Raw genomic sequence first — 21,796 nt, forward strand, 5'->3', positions numbered from 1 at the left:
TGCTGGCTTTCACCAGGGCACTCAGGCCACCAGAAAGTGGAAATTCAGGGCCTGAAACATACCGAAACAAGCACTGGTTCCAACAGCCTCCCCAGGCATGGGGAGGCACCCCAGATGCCCACGGCCCCGCTTACCTCCACCTCCCACAGGGCGTTGGAGCTGGTGGCCGAGGTGGCCGACTGCCTCAGGGTGGTGCGGAGGAAGACGTGCAGCTTGCCTTTGTACTCGTCGCAGGTGAGGAACTTCTCCTGCTCGGCGTGGAAGAGCCTCACCACGTCCCCCTGGCACCGGGACATGGCTGTGAGGACACGGAGGCAGCATTCCCCCCCCAGCCCCATGAAGGAGGGTGGCCATGGCTCTGCTAAAAGCCACTTCTAGTAGCATAAATGCTCCTCCAAGCCCAGGGGAGGGCACCTTGCCCGTGCATGGGGTGGTGGGGACACGGGGGCACCCTGTGCTTTGCAATGCCATCACTCTGTTTACTTGCACCAGCTGCTTCTCTCTGCCTCTACTCCCTAGGCTGTGAAATGGGTACAAACCCCCCACTTCGCACCCCCGGAGCGGGCAGAGGCTCTGCTCACCAACACATTTATGGCATTAACACCCCAGGAGGAGGATGCAGAGGAAGCTGGGGATAAGCAGGCGCCTGGGGATGAAGATCTGTGAGGTCCTAACAATCAATATCCAGCCAGCTGCTTCCTGGAGGACCTCCGACCCGAACAATAGCTCTGCAGGGAAAGTTCCTTTCCCAGGCAGCAGCCAGCCCTGCTGCATGGCTGAACAGCCAGAAATTGTCCCCGTAGCTGGAACCAGAGCTGGCACCATGTGTGCCTCATATTGTCCTTGGGAGCCGATTGAATACAATAAGGCAGGAGGTAACCTGATGCCCCCTGGGCACCTCCTGCCCATAGATACCGAAAATCCCAGCTCCAGCTCCCTGTTAAGTGCTCCGAGTGATGAATTCCCCTAGAAACCAAGCCCCTCGAGGCATCCTGCCCTTGTCACACAGCCAAACAGCTACAGTGTCCTGCCTGAGCAGGGGATGGGGCTGGATCCCCTGAGCCCGTCGCGTCCCGAGCGGCCGGCGGCCGAATCTCCTTCCTTACCCCCTTCAGCACTTCCTCCATGTGGTCGCGGAACTGCATGAAAAGGTTGATTTTCCAGCTGGTGTTACAATTGACTGAGTTCACCTAGGCAGCAAGAGAGCAAGGTCACAATCCCAGAAGGGAAATGGGACAAGAAAAGAACAAAAAAAAAGAAAACCAGTCAAGCCCCCAGCCAGCCCCAGCACCTCCTTGCAGCCAGCGTTGTCTGCAAGCTCATAGTTGCTGGCGTGCAGCGGCTGCCCGGCGTTCACAGGGTTCAGGATCACTTTGTCTCCCACGACTACCTGGGGAGCAAAAGGAGAACAGGGGAGAGAGCATGAGAAGGGTGCTCGGTGGGGATGTGAGCCCTGGCATGCCTGAGCACTGCTCAGCCCAGCTTCTTCTGGGCGCTTTGCAGCCCTGTGCTCACATTATCTCCGTTGCTCCTCAGCTTCCAGAAGGGCTGGATGAAGAGCCAGGACCCCTCGTTGCCAGTGGCATCCAGCGTCACCCGCATGGCGTTCTTCTCCAGCAGGGCCGGCAGCCGCTTGTTCACTGTCAGGTACTTGTTGCTCTTCATGTGCAGGAGCTGAGGAGCAAACGTTGGGGTGAGCTGGGGTGACCTGGCACAGCCCCAGGTCCCCGGTGCCGGTCCTACCCAGGAGGGGCACCACAAGCCCCTGCCCACCAGGTGCCCAGCTCACATTCACTGGATCTGTGTGTTTTTTCCCCAAAACCCAGCAGCCTGAGCAGCCTGGGGGCAGAGGAGCTGTGAGTGCCGTACCTGTATGACGCTGCCGTACTTCACCACGTCCCCATGCACCTTCTTGTTCTCAGTCTCATTCTGCTTCTGCTCCATCTGGGCTGCATGCTGGATGCCAAAAGGAGAAGAGCTCAGGGTGGAAGCAGCCCCATCCCACCCAGAGCAAGCCCCAGGGGCACCACCGGCACCCTGAGCTACGGGGAGGGCAGGGGACAGGCTGTGACATGGCCTCAGCATCCCTCTGTCCCCCAGGTACCACGGTCCGTAAGATGGTCCTCAGCATCAGAGAGCTGAGCCCAGGACCCTGCTGTGGCCCTACGCAACGACATGAAGCACATAGGAGCTTTAAGCCAAGGATTTAAAAATTTGGACAGGCTTCTACAAAATTCTCCAATACGGGGTGGCACCACAAATGGACCAAGGGCTGGGGCGATGCCCCATCCCAGTGGATCAGTGGCACTGGGGGCTCCTGGCAGCACCGACACCGACATTCAGAAGGCTGCACATCAGCAGTGCCGTGCCCAGAGCTGTCAGCATTTTCAGATCTGCCACGGGCTGCTCCTGCCAGCCCCTCTCTCCTAAACCACAGACATTTTCAACGTGGCGGCTCTGGCAGCCAGAGGGGTGCTGTCAACAGACGTGGAGCAAGGCAGGAATCTGCTCCGGCAGCGGATCCATCTGGGAATGGTGAGGGTGCGGCACTGGCCCCGGCATGGGCACAGCCTGGGCAGCACCAGCCCCGCGCTCCCATGGAGCTGGGATGGGAAAACCACAGCGAGGGATGGGGCTGGGAGAGCATCCGCCCCTGCCCGTCCTGCTTCCTCCCCCTCTTGCATGAGGAATTGGGAAAGAAAGCTGGAATCACAGCCTGTACCCTGTGGGAGGATGGGGCAGGCGGTCTGTGATGCGAATCAGGGCTTCGAATCTGCCCAGCACGTTGCACTGGGCTCCAGCCCCTTCACTCTTTTGGGCATTGCCACCGCTTTGGTTAATTCTCCATCCCCACAGAGCGCTGGGTGCCACCCATATGATGTGCTCCCACCTGGCCAGGGACCACAGCGGTGGCTGATGCCATTGGGAAAACAAACCAAGAGCCTGGGGAAACCCGCTCTGCTGCCGAGCTGGGAGTTTAACAACCACCCCGTGCAGCAACACGGCCCCGGTGAGACATCAGGCACCGCGGTGGCTCCTAAATCTGCACCCAGATCTCAACTCCTCCCTTGCTGAAAGACACGGGGCCAGGAGGGAGGACAGGCTGCCCCGAGCCAACAGGGGCTGACCTTGGCAGCCTGTCCCTCATAGGGAACAGGGTCTGTCCCCAGTAGGGATGGGGCACCAGGGATGCGCACAGGGGCAGCCCCAGAGGCTGTGGGGTGGCTCCAAAGATGTCAGAGGTAGGAGGAAAACCTCTGTGGTGCATCTGGCTGCACTTGCAATTAGTCGGCCGAGAAAACACTGAGCCTAAAACCCCCTTACAAGCAAAGGGGCAGGAGCACAAGCACAGAAAGGCACCAGTGGGTACAGGGCAGGGTTTCTCCTGTTGGGACCTGGGCTGCTGCTGCTTCAGGAAGCTCTCTGGGGGTTGCTGCTGTCTTCAGCCCGCTCCTGGTGCCGGCGGCGTGTGCCAAAAGAGCAACACCGGGAGCAGCAGGACAGAGCGAGGAAATTACAGGATCTCTTGAAGACAAAACTGAAGCAAGGTTCAATCAATCAGGCTCAGAAATGAGCCTCTCCGTCCAGTCGTGGCCAGTACGGCTGTCAACGTTACAAATTACTGCCTAAGCAGAGCAGGAAAATGCATGTTTCTGAGCGTGGTCAAGGAGGCGCTGACCCTGTCTCGGCATCTCCAACCAAAGCCAGGACGCCCTGGCCGGACACTGCCTCGGACTTCGCTCACCAAAAGCGAAGCTGGGGGAGCTGCGGGGCCCAGCTCAAAGCCTGGCGAGATGATTTAATGAATCCTGCCTGAGCTTCGGTGCTATGAATCATCCTCAGGGCCTCGCCAGCTGTCTGAGGTGATTATGCAATGTTTAACATGGGCCTTTTCCAAACCTCGTGGAAGTCAACAGGAGCCTTTCACTTCCCCAGCCCGTTGGAGCAGGTCCTGCTCACAACGGCTCCATGCCGGGCACCCCTGGGTGCCGGGGCTGTGCCGGGGGGAAGGCAGCGGGACAGGAGGCAGCAGAGCTGAGCAGGGGGACACCCAAAAACAGAAAAACCCAGGGCAGGTCCTGGCTTCCCAGGCATGTTTTCCAGGAAGCAGAATGTCTCTGGGTTTGCACAGTGAGGGGTTTCGTGGCTGCCACCCTACTCGCCCACGGGGACCGTCCCCACTGGCCAGTGCCTTGCGCCGGGAGCTCCGCTCACCTGCAGCTTCTGCAGCAGCACCACATCAGCGATCTTCTCCTTGTCCTGCTTGGTCTGCTTGGCCTTCCAGTACTGCTTCTGGGCAGAGTAGCGGTTCATGGGACATACTTTGAAGAGGCAATCTGGGAGCAGAGGGAGGCACACGTGAAGCCACAGCGGCTTGGGACCAGCATCACCCAGAGCCCCTGCTCCCAACCCAGCAGCATCCTCCCAGCCCGCAGCCACCCCATCTGCTGCTAGGGGTCCAAAGCGGACAGGTAGAAGGATGAGCCACTCGCTGGTAGCTGATGGACTAGTTTTGGGTAATAAATAAAGAGGCCAGGAGTGACTCCACTGCTTGGACTCGCGATAGAAGCATTCCCATCGGAAACGGCCACGCAATTTGGGAAGGAAAGCTTCAGGGGGAGAAAACGTATTGATGAAGCACAGCTGGGCTGAACCGGGAGCGGATCCTGCTGGAGGAAGGGAGCAGAGGCAGCGGGATAGGGACAGGAGCAGGCGTCCCCGCACTGCCCTCACTGCTCTGCAGCCCCCGAACCCAGGCAGCAAGGCCACGGGATGCTGTCCCCTCAGTGGCCGTGCCACCAGGACTCTGCAAACACGCTGCTGCTCTCCCGTGCCTGCTCACAACGAGACTTAATTAACGATGCTGGAAGCTACGAGCCAGCACTCCTAAAATCTGGATTGCAAACAGCTGCACTTCCAGTCCTAAAAGAAACACTCTGGGGATGCAAAGGGTTTGGATCCTGGCTCCCCCAGACGCTGGCAGCATGGATGTGCTCTGCTCCCCAGTTTGCTGTTATTCCCCACGCTGCTGTGGCCAAATGGGGGGGTGCAGACCCCCAGGGTTTTGTGAATCCAGGCACAAGAGCGGCCCTCTAGAAGCCAGGAGGCAGCTCCATCATGCATCTGATTCAGCTCATGGTACAATGCTGTGTAGGGACAGGGGGCGACGGCAGGAAGGGACCTACAGCCTGGGTCACCCGAATTACGCCTGAAATAGCAGCCCAGAACCTTCAGACACAAAAAGAAAAATCACTTCCATCTCTGGCCCCGGTCCCAGCTCGCTGGCAAGCACGTATTTATTTACCTGGGAGTGACGAACAAACAAGCACAGAGCACAGTTCTCACCGGCTTGGGCTGCTGGTTAGGGGCCAAGTTTCACATTTCACTTTACAGGTCTATTTGCTAATGGCATGTCCCGTGCCAAGGAGGCTTTGTGACGCTGGGCTTTTAATCAGGGACTCGAGTGTAGCTGCTGTAATGCCTGGCTGCATTCTCCCACTGCCTCCAAGCAGGGCCACAGAAACACTCCGGGCCACCTGCAGCACCTTGAATCGTTTTCATTAAATTGCTAATTAGGTTGCAAAAGGACCTGGTAGAAAGGAGAAACTGAGGAATGAGGGAGGGGAAAAAAAATCCAGCGTAGCTATTAAGACAGAGGTGCAAATCAACCCCCTGCCTCCAAGCACTCCCTGTCCGCAGGGGCTGCTCACATCCCCATCGCTGCACGCCAAGCCAGGTTTTGCAAGGAAGGAAACTGAGGCACAGAATCAGTTGCACACGGAAAGGCTTCAGCAAGGCTCGTGCTGGAAGCCGGAGGTTTTGGCACCCAGGTGTACATTCCGAGGAGCTTTTGCAAGACGGATGGTGGGCGGAAAGCAGGGAAGCCGAGGAAAGCTCCCATGTCAGCACTGCGCGGCGAGCACCAAGCCGGAGCAGCGCCCAGATGTGGATCAGGGATGGGGCTGAGCAGCTCCTGATGGGCACAGCCATGGAGATGAAACCTCCCGCGTGTCCACCAGGGAGGATCCAGGGTATTTGGGGCACCAGCAGCCAGGCTCCAGCTGCCCCCTTGGCCTGCAACCGTCGCAGACTCTGCCGCAAGCCTCAACTCAGGCACCTGCCCCACTGAGCGCAGGACTTGGTGTTTTATTTGCTTCTTCCCAATGTGCCCAAAGGCAGGGCCGAGAAGAGGCTTGGGAGGAAGAAAGCACAACGAAAAGCAAATATCCGAGAAGCACCAGCTGCCTTTCAGAGGCTCGGAGGGCACGATGCAGGCAGCCCAGCCAGAGCCCCTCACTGCAGAGCCAGGCTCCTGGCTGGCTTTGGGCACTTCCAAAACCCACCTGGGTCTGACTTCGTGGGGAAGGGCCCTGCTCCCCGCTCTGTGCCCCCAAACCCCCCGGTGGCGAGGCAACGAGCACCAGGGAGCTGAGCCGGGAAGGGCAGGGTCCAGCCACAGGATACGGGGATGGCAACAACCCATTAAAATCCTCTTAAGCCTCTTGCTGCTGCAGCAGGGAAACAGCACCAGCCCGTTGTTTTTACCTCCCTCGCGGTGATAGCTATCGACAAGGCAGACTGCTACTTTTCCGGCCATTAAAACAAGCGGCTGGATATCCTGATACGGTTTGCCGGGAGCAGGGCTACGTCTAGAGCAGACCTTAGTCTGGAAAAGAGATTCAACACCCGCCCATGTCCAGGAAGGGAGACGCTGCGGCTGCTGGGACCAGCAAGCCCGCGGAACTGGTGCCGGTTTGCGCCCAGCTCCCAGCTGTTCCCAGCCAGCCCCAGGTGAAAGTCCGCTGGGAGAGGGATGGCTGCCGGGTGTGCCAGGGCCGCGGGGCTCTGTGGGGCTGTCAGATGTCCCCAGAGTCAGCCCCAAACCCAAACAAGTGGCAGCGGCTTCCATGGAGAGCCAGGTCGCTGCTTGGCAGTGGGGAAGGCATCTGCACAGCACCCCACTGCAGGCAGTTAAAAAAAATTCATTAAAAAAAATGAACGGGCCTGGGGCACGAAGCAGAGTGGGAAACCAGTATTTAAACAGATTTTTTTTTCAAAGGGGCTTGAAATTATGGTAGCTGGTATATAAAGAACGGCTGCCGTAAACCAACCCCCAAATCCAACAACGCGATCACTGGTTTGGGGAAGTTTTCCTGGAGCACAGCCGTGCCTCAGTCCCTACCTGCCACAGCACCCACAGGACCCGCGGGGTGCTCCAGGCACCCAGACCCACCAGGATGCCCTCAGGGACCCCTCCCTGCAGTGTGCCAGGCACAAGAACACCATTTCCCAGCGTTGGGCACAAAGGAGATGCCCCAGGTGCAGCGCTTTGCTCCCGCAGAGCCCAAAGGTCTCTCCCAGGGGCTAACACAGCCTGGGAGCAGGAGGCTCTCCCCAGCAGCCTGGCCGGGCTTTTCCCGAGCATTCCCACACGCCGGGATCCATCCCAGCCCTCGGGTGACTCATCCCCTTTTCCGCCCGGCCTGGCCGTCGCAGCTCGCTCCCGCTCGGCGCTGCCAGCACGGGGAACGAGTACGGCCCCGAGCGCTCGAGGAGATGGTGCGGCCCAAAACGTGACCGCCGAGGCTGGGTAGGGATTTACCTAAACCCTACCCGCCTCGTAAAAGGGTGGCTTAATCCCCCGGCTCTCTCTGAGGTGCAGCCAAGCAGGGCAGATGTAATTAGCGCTGAGCGCTAACAGGCTTGCCTTGAAGTAGTTTGCCTGTTGCAACTGCCCCTCTCTCTGTCCCCTCCTGTTTTTTTTTCTCCCCCCTGCTCCCAGCCGGCAGATACCCAGCTGCCAGCATCCCTAGGGATGTGTTTGGGTACGGACCCACCTTTGCAGAGGGCAGCTCCCTGCTCCATAGGGCTGGGTTATGGGGTCCCAAGGACCATCCCAGCACGGAGGTGGTTCCAGTAAATGTATAAATGCACCCAGAGGTGAACTGAGGAAGGTGGCTTTGGCCAAGCCATGGTGACAAACTACAGCAGCTAAAATCCCTCCAGGCTCCTCTGGAAAGGGCTCACCCCGGTCCTGAGCGAGCTGGGACCCCGGTCCCCATCCCTGGCACAGATGCTCAGGGCTGTGGTGTCCCCACGGTGTCACTGCAGTGACCGAGCTGCCCCAATACAGCCCCAATCTCACCTCGAAACTTCTTGGGAGGGTTGTCCAGGTCTCCAGCCGCTGGTTCCACCACGCACCGGTCGTCCACCAGCCTGCAGGACCAAGCAGGGACAGAGCTTCAGAGACTACAAGGCAGCAGCGGGGCCTGAGCAAGTGAAGTGCCTTCCCCAGAACCCACAGCACCATGAGGGCACATGTGCATTGGCACCAGCCCCAAAATGACAGCATCAAAACCTGCACCTCCTGCCCCCTACCCCTTTGCATTTATATTTATATAAATATTTGGCTCGATGACACTCAGCTCCTGCAGCCTGTCATGGGTGCCTGCCCCAAAGCGACATTCGAAGCACGGTGATGCTGGGTGCCGGGGCCTTTGCTCAGTGACCCGTGCGGGAAGCTCTGATGCCCACACCCTGCAGGAACGGATCCTGCCTTGCTCAGCACTCAGCTGAGCCAAATCCGCCCCGAGGCGATGGGCACCGTGTGGAGCCAGCCTTTCTGCCCGAGCTGGAGGTTGAGGTTACTGCTCACAGCCCCCGGCCCCAGGTCTTCATTAAACTGGTAAAAACGTGAGGGGTTCAGCTTGCTCTTAATGGTTCTTCTCCTCCAGCCAGGAGCTACCCCACCAGGACACAGGGGGTGTAACTGTTGTAGATGGAGGTGGCAGGGCCCCCTGGAACCAGTTGTTAATTGTAATTAAATTAATTATTACCAGGGATGCTGGCTCTGCCGATCAGACACAAAGGGCTTTGCACCTCCTGCCTGCCCCCTCCTCATTTCCCAGCGTTAAGCAAACTCCTGCGGGCTTGGCCTTGGGTGCTGCAGCCCTTCCCCATGATTTCAGGACAGGCCATTGCTCCAAAGTTTCCAAGGCCAGCGAAGCACACCCAGGGATGAGGCACCCCTGTGCTTGGCCCCAAAATCGCGGAGGGGTGAGCATCGCCCGAGGGCTGCCGGGCGCCGGGTGCTGCAGCGAGACAGGCTGGGCTCGCTCGCCTGCTTTCTGCCAGCCCCCAGGAGGCGATGCAGGGAGAGAAACCGCGCTCCTGCCCCGGGCGAGGAAGCAAGGAGCGTCGAGGAGCGTGTCCCCACCTGAAGCCGGGCAGCTGGGAAGCGAGGGGCTGGGTGCAGGAACACAGCGGCTGCACAATCCCAGAGGGAGCATCCTCAGGGGGAGCGTTGCAATGGGGACAGGAGAAGCGCGGTGGGCACGTGGCACGGCAGCAAAGGGCACGGCGGAGCCCGTGCTGCTCTCCCTGCTCCTTGGGGGCTCTCGATGCAGCCAACAAACCCAACAGGCAAAGTGCTGCTGGGTTTTCAATAGAAAGAAAAATCCCATGTGCCGCTCTGCCGATCCGGCCTCCCTCCCCTACCCCAGCTGCTCTCCAGAGGAGGGGAAAATTCCTCTTCGTAGCTCGGCAGAGAGGAATTTGGCCTCGGTGCTGATGGATTGGGGCCCCGGGGACCCCAAGGCTGCTGCGTCCTTGGCAGCAGAGGTGCTGGAGCAGGAGCCGGCGTCCCGCCACGCAGCCAGCGGCACCGCGGGGCCTTTGCTTTTCACCCTCACTTCTCGAGCCAGAGCTTGTTTCTCCTGGCTGTCGTGCGCAGCCTCTCCCAGCCGCTTCAGGGGGGTTTGGAGGAGCTCCCCTCTGCCCGCTGGGAGGACCCATCCCTCGTACAGCTCAGGGAACCAGCAGGCCACGAAGGTGCAGCCAAACCTCGCACTGTGGCACCCAGGGGTCACGGTGCTGGCAGGAGAAAAGTTTGCCGAAGCCCCAGCTCCTGGGGCTCGGAGCAGATTAACCTTAGATTTTAAGTAACGAGAAAAAAAAAATAATAAAAAAAATTCTCTAATGTTTTGGTGGCAGCAACAGCTTAAGAACAACTAGCAAAGCCCCAGAAGACTGGAAAAGGCAAACAAATAAACCCAGCCCTGAGGTTTTGGTAATCAAACATTGAGCTTTTCGCTAGGCAGCACTGCCTCGGCTGTGCCCACACTCGTGGTTGGCAGCAGGGGGGTGCTGGGCTCCAGACCCACGCCTGCCCAGCCCAGGCTGCCTGGGGAAGGACCCGGGACTGTCCCCGAGCTCCTGCAGGGCACAGGCTCTCGGGAGGGCAGGGAGAGAGGTAAGGAAGGATGGGACAAAGCAGTGCCAGGAGGAGAAGAGGCAGCTGCGGACAGGGGCTTTACCACACGTATCTCACCGCACAGGAGATATGCAAAGCCTCAGCCCAGCCCAATGCCAGCCGTAAACTCATTTGGTTTCTATTACTCTGAAATGCTGCTTTGCACCCCCAGCACCACTCAAATGAGAGCAACGGAGCAAAGCACCAGCCCTCAGCAAGCGCCCACCAGCACCTACAGCAGCAGAAGGCTTGGTCCATTTATTAAAAAAAGTAAAATTTAAGTTCTCCATTGGAGCTAAGGGCCCACACAGCCCATTTCCAGCACCAGAGCAAATGGTGCAGGCGTCTCCTACCCACGCCAGCTCCATCTCAAGCCACTGCCTGGAACTTCTGTGCCTGGCACTATCACTCTGCGACGCTGGGCTGCAGATAGCGACCTGCCAGGCTGGAAACCTTAATTAGTTAATGAGCTCAGAGCAGTCGCAGTGTCTTTAATCCCGGAATTACACGCTCTGCAGGAATGCAAAGCACTGTTTTTATTAAACTGATACTCGGGACGAGCCTTGTTGGGTTAAAAATCACTGAAAACAGAAAGGATCCTGACGCGGTGGACATGAGTCACCTGGGTTACTGCTGGGGCCGGGCTGTGTTTGCTCTAAAAACCCACATCAGCGCGGGGGGATGGCACGAAGCGGGGCTCCCTCTGCTCTCAGAGCAGTGGTGCTGCTCAGCGTGGGGCACGGCCACTGCGGCTTTCATCTCCCAGGTGTTAATGAGAAAATCTCATCAGCGTCCGAGCACCTGGAGGATGATGCAGGGAGAAGCAGCAGGCTGGAGGCACTGCTGAAAACCCCACACTTCGCCTTTCCGAGGCGCCCCTTGGGAGCACCGGGGGCCTGATCCTGCGCCTCGCCGAGCCTGCTGCATCTGGTTAGCTTTAAGCCCTGCGAATCGTCACGGCGGGTCCAGCGGGGTTTGTGCTGCGTGCCTAAAAACCGAGCACAAAGTGATTCCCTGGACCGCAGCCAGTGCACTTGGCCTCGTGCGAGGCTGAGCCTTCGCCGGAGGTCAGGGGATGCAGCTCCTCCAGCACCTCCAGGCCAGGCAGCCCTGAACCCAAGCAGGGATGGCGGCCAGCTGGGGCTGTCCTGGTGGCGAGGAGGAGAAAGAGGAGGAGGAGGAGAAAGAGAAGGAGAAGGAGAAAGCGGAGGAGGAGGAGAAAGAGAAGAAGGAGGAGAAGGAAGAGCAGAGCTCGCCATCAGGCACAGGGCTGGGTCAGCCCCTCCGGCACAGAGCCCATGGATCGGTTGGCCTGGCAGAGCAAAGGGAGTAAAAATAAAGCAAGTGAACGTGGCACGGCCACAAAAACACAGCCTTGTCCCCGCGTTGTGGGGAGGACACCGCTCTGCGCCTCGCGTGCTTCTCCTCCCCGCAGGAGCGAGTTCATCCTGACCCAGCAGGCCTGAAGTTACCCTTTAACCAACTGTGTTTCCCTGAACTGCTCCACCCTGTAAATCCACCTGCAATCACAATTACAGCCATCAAAGGTGGTATTTCATGTTAAACAGCCAACTGCCACCCAGGCGGGCTTACCATTGGCCCAGCCCCTCCACCAGCCCACAGTGCTGGTCCCCGAGCCCCCTGGGATGGTGGGGATGGGGTCCCCACCTGCGTCCTTCTGCTACTTTCTGGCTCCAGCCATTGGGTGCTGGCTCACTGGGGACACAAGGTGAGATGGGGACACTCCTGGCAGCGGTTTCTCCCAGGGCTCACGGCATCACCGCATCCAGCAGGACCCAAACTGAGGTCTCCCAGCTCCTCTCCCTGCTTGGCGCTGGTTTGGTTTGCACGGATGATGCCCACAAAGCATCCCATGGCAGCAGCCGTTTCCCCACTGAAGTCCCAGCTCTGGAAATTCCAGCTCCATGAGCACAAAGCCGCCAGGAGTTACTGGTGATGGGTTCCTGGTCATTTTCCCTGAGCATAAAAAGCACCGTTCCTTCGGACACCTCTAATTTTCAGCAGCAGAGCCCCACAGAGCCATCCTCCCTGCTGGGAACAGCCTTGAACAGAGCCAAGGGGGAAGAGGAGCCCACCCTTGGGTCCTGCACCCCTCTGCACCCCCTGGGTAGCTTCCCACATCCCAGACCCCTTCTCACAGCTCCAATATGCCTGTCCTGCTCTCCCATTGCCACAAAGGTAATGCGTTGGGCACCGAACAACCCAGCCAAGGGATGCCTCCAGCAACACGGATGCCCTAACCCATCAGTGTTGCTTCAGTGCTCAGCTCCTGCCCTGCCCTTCTTAAATAACCTCCTCCTTCTAGTTTATCTTTAGCATTTTAGTGACTTGGGGAGTTTTGGCCAACGTTCCCCCACTTAGCCGAGCACTGGAGCGCACATGAGTCCTCCCCACCCTTCAGAGGGTGGTTTTTCCTCCTGCAGAGCAAACGCCCACTGCAGGCAGCGTCTGCAGGAGGAAGGGTTTGTGCCCTGGGGCTTTGATGGGGCCATGAACAGAACAGGCTCAGCCGGGGGGGCTGCAGGGCTCCCCCTGCCACCAACCCCCATTGCAAGTCCATTGGATGAACAGGGAAAAGTGACCACTTTAAAAAAAGAAAAAAAAAAAAAAAAAAGTTAAGGCTTAGTGTTAATGCGGGGCCTGGTCCCGCTTCCCTGCTGCTTTTCAGGGCATCCTGCTCCCCGATGCACCACAGGGCTGCTGGACCCCCACATCCAGGACTCATGGGGGCTGCTAAGAGCCCCGCAAGATCTCCCAAATGATGGGGCTGAGCTCTTCAAAGCAAGAACGGCCAGCACCCCGTGTGTCATCTGGGTCCGTTCCCCTGCAGGGTTTCACCCTGGGCTGGAGGTGAAGGACTTCCTCACTCGCTGTTCCTGGTCCAGAACCACCAGCACAAACGCACCGGGCTCACTGGGTTTAATTCAGCAGCTGCAGAGCCACGCACCCCGCTGCAGCCTGTCTGGGTGTCCTGCAGCCGTGGCCACGGGGGCTGCCAGCACCTCTGCGCCTCCCACCTGGGGTGCATCCAAGCACAGAGCCCTGCGCATCCTGCGGCATCACCTGCAGGCACCCCTGGCTTTGTATTTCGGTGGTGTTCAAACCCACATCAGCCAGGATGCCCCAAAGGCCCCAGAAGTTCCCCTGGGAAGAGCTCACTGCCCTGCCAGGATGGGGAACCGCAGCACCAGGACATTGGGATGCATTCTTTAACTTTTGGGACCAGCACCTGGAAACTCTCCGTGTCATCCCATATAAACTGGGGATCCCGCTGCGGACCACACCAGTCCAAACCCTCCTGCCTTCATCGAGGAAGGATGGAGGGAGCACTTCCGCGGGGTGCTCAGCTGGGCACGCAGCGCCCAGCTTGGGGCTGGCAGAGCTATTTGCCTTGCAAATGAGCCAAATAAGGTCCCAAACAGGCAGCAGTAGGGCTGGGGAGAAGCACTCTCAGTGAGTCACCCACTCCCTTATCGCAGGAGTGATTTAAGGTGCGGTTGGGTCTCCCAGGTCGCGGGGCACAAGGGAAAACAGTTTCAGAGGGTGGGAAACAACCCAGAGGAAACAGAGCCCTGGGAAAGAGAGGCTGCCCAGCAAAAGCTACGCTGGGGCCTGGGAGAATGGTCTCTCCAAGCAAGCCCTGCTTTTGAGATGTTTATAAAACTAGAGAAGCATTCTGCAAAAAATAAAATAAAATAAAATAGAGGGATCTGGGGACAGGAGCTACAAAGAGACTGGAGCTCCAGAGTGTCTAAACACCTCTTAATTTGGCTCCTGGCGAGCCCCTGGGACATGCTGCGTGGGCTAATAACCAGCACCGGCTCCCACCGGGATGGAGGCGCGCTCAGTGCCGCGCTGCCGAGCTCGCAGCCCCTGCCCTGGGACATCCCCCGTGCTGGGAAAGCGAGAGAGCCGCCAGGAGACCCCTCCGAAAGGGCCCTGGGGGGCGTCCTCCCACCCAGCCCGGCAGGGAGGGCTGGGCGCAGAGCGGCCGCATCCTGCACGTGCAGGACCCGAGGTCGGCACCACGCAGGTGGGCACACGGAGATTTTGTGTCTGTGCCCTCGCCCACTCCCACCCAGCAGCGGGGCTTTGGGCACCAGGGCATTAAGCGGGAGGCTGCGTGTGCCCAGCAGTGGGTGCGCGTACACGTGTGGGCGCCGGTATGTACGGCTCCGGTTATACACAGGCATGTGGGAGCAAGTGCATTCATCGCAGATTATAGGGCCAGGCAGCTCCTGCCCCAGGAATCCCATCCAAGGCAACATTCCTGGCTGATCTCAGCCTCTCCTACATGCGCGATGGGGCAGGTGCTGGCACAGACCCACGTCCTGGAAGCGGCGCCGGCACCGCTCGGAGCTGCGGGCAAGATTTGCGTCCCTGCTTTGGGCAGCCCAGGAGCAGCGGCGTTTCCAGTGATCCCCATTGTATCGAGGCACCCCACGGTGAGGTACAAACCCTTCTGTGCCCTGCCAGCCTGGCAGCCCTGCCAGAGCCCTGTCCTCAACAGGAACGGAGCATCTCCCTGGGCAAATGCTCCCGCTTAGGCACAGAAACTGCAGGGACAAGGGACAGGTCCCTGAGGTTCCTGCGTGTCCCCAGGTGGGGCTGCAAGATCCCGTCCTGCTCAGCTGTGGGAAGGGGCTGTAAGGAGATGGCTCAGCCTGGACCTGGCCGTGCCCACACTGCCCCTAACACCTGGCAGGGCTTGGTGCCCATGGGCACCCACGGGTGGTGACCCCACAGCGATGCTCACTGTGAGCTTGGCTCCGTGGGACCACAAAGCGGGCAGTGAGAGCTGGAGATCTACCAGTGCCTGGCCCAGGGGACAGCCACCAGCAGCCACACGGGGCAGGGCTGGCAGCTCTCCTCCTGCTGTGCCCCACAGAGGGACTGTGTTTGCCCAAGCCTCATGCACAGCCCCAAGGACCCTCATGCTGCCTGAGCCCACCTCGTCCCCTCCAGTCCCCAAACTTCTGGCCACGGCTGCCAGAGAGTGGGATGCAGGTCCCCCCCCACACCCCAGGACCACATCCTGCCCCAGCAGTGACCATCCAGGGTGGAAGGGGCTCCCTTGGCACAGCCTGCACTCCCCATGGCCCCGCACCTGCAGGAAATGGTCCCCAGCCCCTGTTCCCACCGGGGTCAGCCCCGGCACCACCTCCCCTTCCCCTTCTGCCCGGAGAAACAAACCCACAGTGCTGAGCAGGCTCCGGGACAGGGCTCACTCACCCCAAAGTACTGATGAAGCCATTGACGGAGCCCTCGGCGTACAGGGAGACGATGTCCCCGATGTGCAGGAAACTTGACATCTCATTCATGGTTGCCTTCAACCCGGCGCAGCGCCGCTTCTTCCCCAAGTCACCTTCCCTCGCAGAAATCCACCATGGGGCAAGCGGGGCTCACGGGAACCAGCCCAGGGGGGCTTCTTCCAGCCCGGCTCTCACCCCCTTCTCCTCGCCGGCTCCCTGCGAGCAGCGGAGGGGAGCGGGACGCGGGCACGGGTTCTCGCACAACTTTTACATGTGCTGGGCAGGACGCGAGCCAAGGGAGCCAGGCAGCCGCGGGCGTGCTGCGAGGAGGAGGAGGAGGAGAAGGAGGAGGAGAAGAGTGGGGAAGAGGCTCAACTAGAGGTTTGCATGAGATCTGTCCGGCTGTCCGTGTCTCCGTCTCCGCACAGCTTTCTACCTGCAGCCAATAGAGAGCAATCAGGAAGTCCTGCTCGAAAAAGCATGCAAATAATTTTGGCCTGGGAGGAGAACCGGAGCTGCCTGGGTGTGTGTGTGTGAGGGGGGGGATGCCCAAAAAGAGGCCCCACCCTCTGCTCCCCGCCTCCCGGCTTGGGGGAGCGTGGGCTGGGGGGGGGGCAGCACCCCAAAGCCATCGAGCAGCCCCCAGTCCCCGCATCGCCGAGGCTGGGCACGCCACACTCACAGCAGCCCGGCAGAAGCGAGCACTTCCACCGCACGCCAGCTGCCCTGGGTTCACCCCACGATGCAGCTCCCCAGGGCACTTGGCCCCCCAGCCCCACGGCAGTGCCCCCCAGCCCCACCACCAGCCCCTCCGGGGTCTCCTTCTCGCCCCCCTGGCCCTGGACTCCTCTGCTTGGAAAAGCACCGGGTGCTTCCTTGCCAGCCGTGGGGGCTCTCGGGGTGCTGCCCGTACACAAACACAGGAGAAAGGGAGGTGCTGGGAGCTGGCAGCTGCACTTTGTGTCTCTCACCAAACCAAATTCCCCATGCAGGTGGGATGTGACATCACCCACAGCAACTGCCAGGGGGAAACTGAGGCTGCTGCGACCACCCCGTCCCACCCAGCCCCTCTGCAGCTGCCCCCGCAGTGAGGGCACTGCTCTCACCACCCCTCCATCTGCTCCATCCTCCCCAGGAGCAGACCCAGGGCCCCCAGCCCTCCGTCCCCGCTCCTAAGCCCCCCTTCAGGCAGCGCTCCCCCAGCCTGGCTATCCCGCTCCACCTGGGAGCAGGGGAAAGCCCCGGGCTGAGGGCAAGGCAGCTCTCGCTGGATTTTTCTGCCCCAGGCAAGTGTTTGTGGTCAGACAGGCTTCCTGAAGCCCGGGTGCCAGCAGGCAGGTCCCCTGCTGGAGCAGATCCTGCTTCACCTCCTGCCACCTCTCTGTGCCCCTCACACCCATGCGCCATCACCCAAACCCCCCCAGCTGCCAGCCCCATCCAGCACCCAGCCCACCCATCACCGCCAGCAGCAGGAGGGCTCACACACACCCCAAAGTCCCACCCGCCCTGGTGCCTAAATCCCATCAGGAGCCTTTTTGTGGTGAACCTGGGGCTGGACAAGCAGCTCCGAGCTCCCGGTGTAAAAGGAAAAGGACCAGCAGAAAAGGATCGAGTCCTCAGAGCATCTTCTGGACAGCACAACTGCCCTAGTTCCGCAATTTAATTAAAACTTGTCTGCTGTAAAAACAATATTGGAAGGGGGAAAAAAAAAAAAAAAAAAAAAAAAGGCATGATGCTTTTCTCATTTATTTCCCTCCTGTCCTCCTTCCTTGCAAACAAACACACAGGTTTCAGGAATCTAAACCTTGCCCTAAATAGTGATTTTTTTTTCCACGAGGAAACGGACAGGTCCCCTGGCAGAACAAAGGGGAAAAAAAAATTAGTGCAATTCCTTCGGGGAAGATGCGAATTCAGGTCCATCAGGATTAGCTGCGTTTTCAGCACAGGACAAATTTAGAAGCCTTTATCTCAGGGCAACAGAGGGGGGAAAGAGAAGATCATAAGAAAAAAAAAAAACCTCGCTGCTGTTAAAAGCAAATGAAGGTTTCACAACAGGAGCTCAAAGAAAGCCCCCAAGGAATCAGAGACCAAAACTTTGTGCACAAATCAGCCTCTGTGATCAAAGGCATGAGTGGCATCTCAGCCAGCACGCGGTGCACCCACCGGCATCATCGGGCACGGCCGGGCACCACTAGCCCAAGTTGGGCTCCCAAAGCTCCTGTCCTCCTTCACCCCTGGGACTGCTCATGTTTGCAGAGCACTGAGCAGTAAAATCCCTTGGAAGTGCAAAAAAAACAACATCCCACTGCACTAAGTAAACACACATCTGGCCAGCTTTCTGCCATCCAGAAGGACAAATAGGTGAAGCCCCTCGCGGGATCATTTGCACCTCCAAAACAGGAGGCAGCCCCGTCCCCATGCTGGGGGTGGTGGGCACCGCATCCAGCCCATGCTCTGGGCCTTGCATCCCCACTCCGGGCCTTGTGTCCCCGCTCAGCTCCATCAGGGATGGGGAGCAGAATGTGTTTTGGGGACGCACCCCTGCCTGTTCTGCACCCACCTCAATGCGGGCACAACCGCATGGAGCCATCACGCTGTCAACCCCATGTGTGCCCCCAGGGTGGTCTCTAGGCTGCTCCCAACCTGTAGGGATATTTTGGCATGGGTGCAGACCCCAAGATGCTGGGGGGAGCTGCAGAGAGGCTGCAGCCCCAGGTGAGTGGAGCGGCCCTGGCCGTGAGGATGCTCCCAGGAGCACGCAGCCAAGCGGCTGCCTCGCTCCCCCCACACCCCGGGGAGATAGAGGAGTTAAAAATAAGAGCGTTTCCTTCCTTACCCCCTACTTTAGGCCACACGATAAATAAAAACTGGGAGTTTCTGCCTCCCGGAGAGGAAGCGGCTGCGGAGAGGCGGCCGGTGAGTCAGGCCAGCAGCGGCCATCCCCGCTCCCAGGCACAGCCTTCATCCCTGGCGGGGCCGGGGCCACATTCCTTTCACATGCTGAAACTGCTCCTTTGCGGGCAGCCTCTCAAACTGCGGGGCCGCCTCCCTCCCCCGGGCCCCCCAGCCTCGTCCGCAGGATGCTCCTTTGGCAACAGATCCCCTCCACCCACACCTCCCGCACACCCTTCCCACGACGGCCCTCGGCTGCCGGGCTTCGCAGTGAGAGTTCCCTGAGTCTGCAGCTGCACCGTGTTGGCTTCCCGACCCTCCAAAAAGCTGGACAGCCTCAAGAGTTCCCCCCCAGGTTGGGCAGGAGCCCAGCTGGAGCTCGAGTTTGGCCAGAGGCTGTGGGAGCAGGAACACTGCCGGCCATGCGGCAGGGATGCTGGGCCGGTCATGGTATTCAAGCAGCATCCCAGAGCCCTGCTGGATCTCCTTGGGCATCCCAAATCCAGGCTGGGAACTCAAGGGTGAAGCCACATGCAAGAGCAAAGCAAAAAATAACTGTAGGCTCCTTTGTTAGGGGAGGAAAGAGGGAGACACTCAGGCCCTTGTGTGCAGAGCAGGAAGGCTGTCAGCAGATGCACATAACAGGGGGATTCTTGGCCAGGAGGCGAGTTTGCCCCCCTTGTCCTGTGGGCGCCGGGCACGCTGACCCCGCTGCTGCCCACGGATGCAATGCAGAGGCCACCCTGGGGTCTGCACGGTGCCCTTCACACCACTGCACCCTCCTCCTGCCCCAGCCACCCCACAGAATCAGGCCAGGACTGACTGCAGGCTACAGCTACCAGCAAACAGGAGATGTTTTTCCTCCTTGGTGAGGATTTCAGAGTCCAGTTTAACCAACACCAAAAACAAAAAAAACAAAAACAAAAACAAAACAAAACAAAAACAAACAAACAAACAAAAAAAAAAAAAAAACACGTCCTTTTGGTGCAGAAGATGCTACGTGCATCTGCGTGACGTGGTGACCCCAAATCTCCTTGGTTTGAGCTGCAAACCCAAACCCCAAACCTCCCCACCAGCAGCCAGCTGAAAGGGGACCCAAGGTGTGTCAGGGCAGGGCTGAAACCCCCGCAGACAACTTCATTAACAGCATGGACAAGGGCCAGCTCCCTCCTGCCTGTCCCATCTGTGCCTCCTCTCCTGCCCGGCTGGCCCCGACGGTGGCAGTGTGCAGCCTCGCGGGAGCAGCTCCCCAAAATAGCTGCAGACTGAATGACTTTGGCCCACATCCTCAAAGGTGTTGTGGCTCCAGGTTACACGTGCTAACCCGAGCCCCTCTGACCCCTCAAGGGTGGCTGGAACCCGACGGTGGACAAAAAGCATCCCTTGCACCAACCCTGGGCTGACACCAGCAAGACAGAAATGATGAAGACATAGGAAAGTAGGGAAAAAGGGCAATTCCTCCAGTCCTACCTTTACCCCTTGCCCATCCTCCTGTCCCCCAGGCCCACCCTGCCCCAAGGACGGGCAGGCAAAGCAGCCGGAGCCCAGCAGAGGGGAAAAAGCTCCCCAGTCTCACCCAGCCTCCCCAAAAAGGGTTAAGCAAAGCCAGCTTGAAGACACTTTGTACTTGGGTTTAAAAATACAGCCAATCCCCCCGTGGTGTAGCTCCGTGCAAGTTGCAGGTATATTTCCACAGCAGAGCCAATAACCTTCCCCGAGGGAAATTTAGGCTTTTTATGATTAAAAGGGGAAAAAATAATAGTGGGGAATTAAATATAGTACAGAGCAAGAGAACAATTAGCAGTTGCCGTTAGCGACGCCGGGCCCACTTCGGGACAAACGCCGCGGCTGTCTGGGGAGCAGCAGGGCCAGGGCAGTGCCCAGGTGACAGCGGGGACCGGGGGCACCTCTGGTCCTCGGCCGAGCTGACCCCACAGGGCCCTCGCACCCGGTGTGCAGCCCGCTGGGACTGGCCGCACCTCACGGGCACAATTTTTTCTCCCTTGACTTTATCAAGAGCAAATGGAAGTGTTTGCACAGGCCTGTAACTTCCCTAATAAGCAAACACAGGTTAATTGTGGGGTGGAGCAGGGTCTGGGGCTGCCAGCTGTACCCTCGCTGCAGGCCACAAGGGCAGACAGTGTCAGGGACAGGGAGGGCGAGGGGTGAGCTCCGCTCCCCATCCGTCCCCACGCATTGCCCAAGAGCTAGGGCGTTGCACAGCCGCCCTCGCTGGGCTGCCCAGCCACAGCCCCGCACTCGTTGCCTTCCACACAAGCTCCTGAGCAGTTGCACAAGGGGGCTTTGCCCCACATTGGCCACTCCATCACCCGCTACAGTCACCCCTGTGTGACAGTATCACTCGCAGCTCCGCTGGCTCATCTCCGAGGGCACGCTCTGATTCACGCCCTGGGCAAAAAACCCTGTTACTTCCCCAAGCTCTCCTTGACAGCCTCGTGCAGTCCCCATCGATGGGCAGGTTTTCAAGAGCAGCCCTGAGACCTTCTGGAAGCAGATCAGCTCTGACCGCATGAGCTTGGCTGCGTTTCTGCCCCTCTACACTTGCTCATCTCAGCCCCTGATGAAACCCAGAGGGCTCTGCCGCAAACCCTGCTCCAGCCTGGAGCCTCCCGCAGCACAGCCTCCGCTTTCAATAGCTCTTTGGGAGATTGATTACCACACCAAGCAGCATTTCCTCTGCCTCCAAGTGGGCCACGCAGGCCCTCTGGCCTGGCTTGCGGTCAGTGCACTGTGATGAATGAATAGCGCGGCTTATCGCAGCGTGGCCGGGAAGTGCGCTCCTGCCGCGGCTCAGAGCGGGCACGGTGCCCACCTCCGCGCATGGCCAGCGGTGGGACAGGCTCCAGCTCTGAGCTGGGGACTGGGATGCTCTGCTGGGCTGAACTGGGGTGTACTGGGAGGGTCTGGTCCGACGGGCACTGGGTATCGTGGAGAGAAAGTACAGAGCGCAGAGGAACCAGCTTCCCACAGCAGGCTTGTCCTGCCCTGGCCTCCATTTCCCCCCTGTAAAGTTTTGCCTAAAATGGCTGATGTGAGGTTCTCCCCTCCTCCCCGGCTTTTTTGAGGCAAGTTAGTGCCAAGCAGCCTAATTACAGCCTTTGCTGAGGTAACCACACGCTCTGCTGCTGAATGAGAGGCTGGGTTACCGTGTGGCTCGTGGCCAGGGTCAGCTGCCTCCCTGGCTAGGCCCGGCCACCGCCTCTCCTCCGTCACACCGGTCACGTCCCCGAGGGACAGGGGGGGACAATCAGACGCCGTTTCCCTCCGGCAAGGGCGTGCTGAGCACGGGAGCTGAGCACCAGAGCGTGCAGGCAGCCCTGCCCACAGCAGGCCGTGCTCACGGTGGGTTTTATGGGCT

The 21,796-nt window shown here is 59.4% G+C and overlaps 1 protein-coding gene across 2 annotated transcripts in view; it reads right to left on the reverse strand.

Moving 5' to 3' along the window:
- ITPR3 (inositol 1,4,5-trisphosphate receptor type 3) overlaps window positions 1–15,922 on the reverse strand; it is a 40,237-nt gene extending 24,315 nt beyond the window's left edge. For both annotated transcript variants that reach the window (XM_082778239.1, XM_082778238.1), the window contains exons 1-8: window positions 15,506–15,922; window positions 8,147–8,217; window positions 4,216–4,337; window positions 1,870–1,956; window positions 1,516–1,674; window positions 1,292–1,390; window positions 1,107–1,190; window positions 135–281 (exon numbers count right to left, since the gene is read on the reverse strand). In XM_082778239.1, coding sequence (XP_082634365.1) covers window positions 135–281; window positions 1,107–1,190; window positions 1,292–1,390; window positions 1,516–1,674; window positions 1,870–1,956; window positions 4,216–4,337; window positions 8,147–8,217; window positions 15,506–15,594 — 858 coding nt within the window. In that variant the 5' untranslated portion in view covers window positions 15,595–15,922. The remainder of the gene's footprint in view (window positions 1–134; window positions 282–1,106; window positions 1,191–1,291; window positions 1,391–1,515; window positions 1,675–1,869; window positions 1,957–4,215; window positions 4,338–8,146; window positions 8,218–15,505) is intronic.
- Window positions 15,923–21,796: the final 5,874 nt, after the last annotated feature.

This window comes from Aythya marila (assembly GCF_965140915.1).
Source record: "Aythya marila genome assembly, chromosome: 24".
In the NCBI taxonomy this organism is placed as follows: domain Eukaryota; kingdom Metazoa; phylum Chordata; class Aves; order Anseriformes; family Anatidae; genus Aythya; species Aythya marila.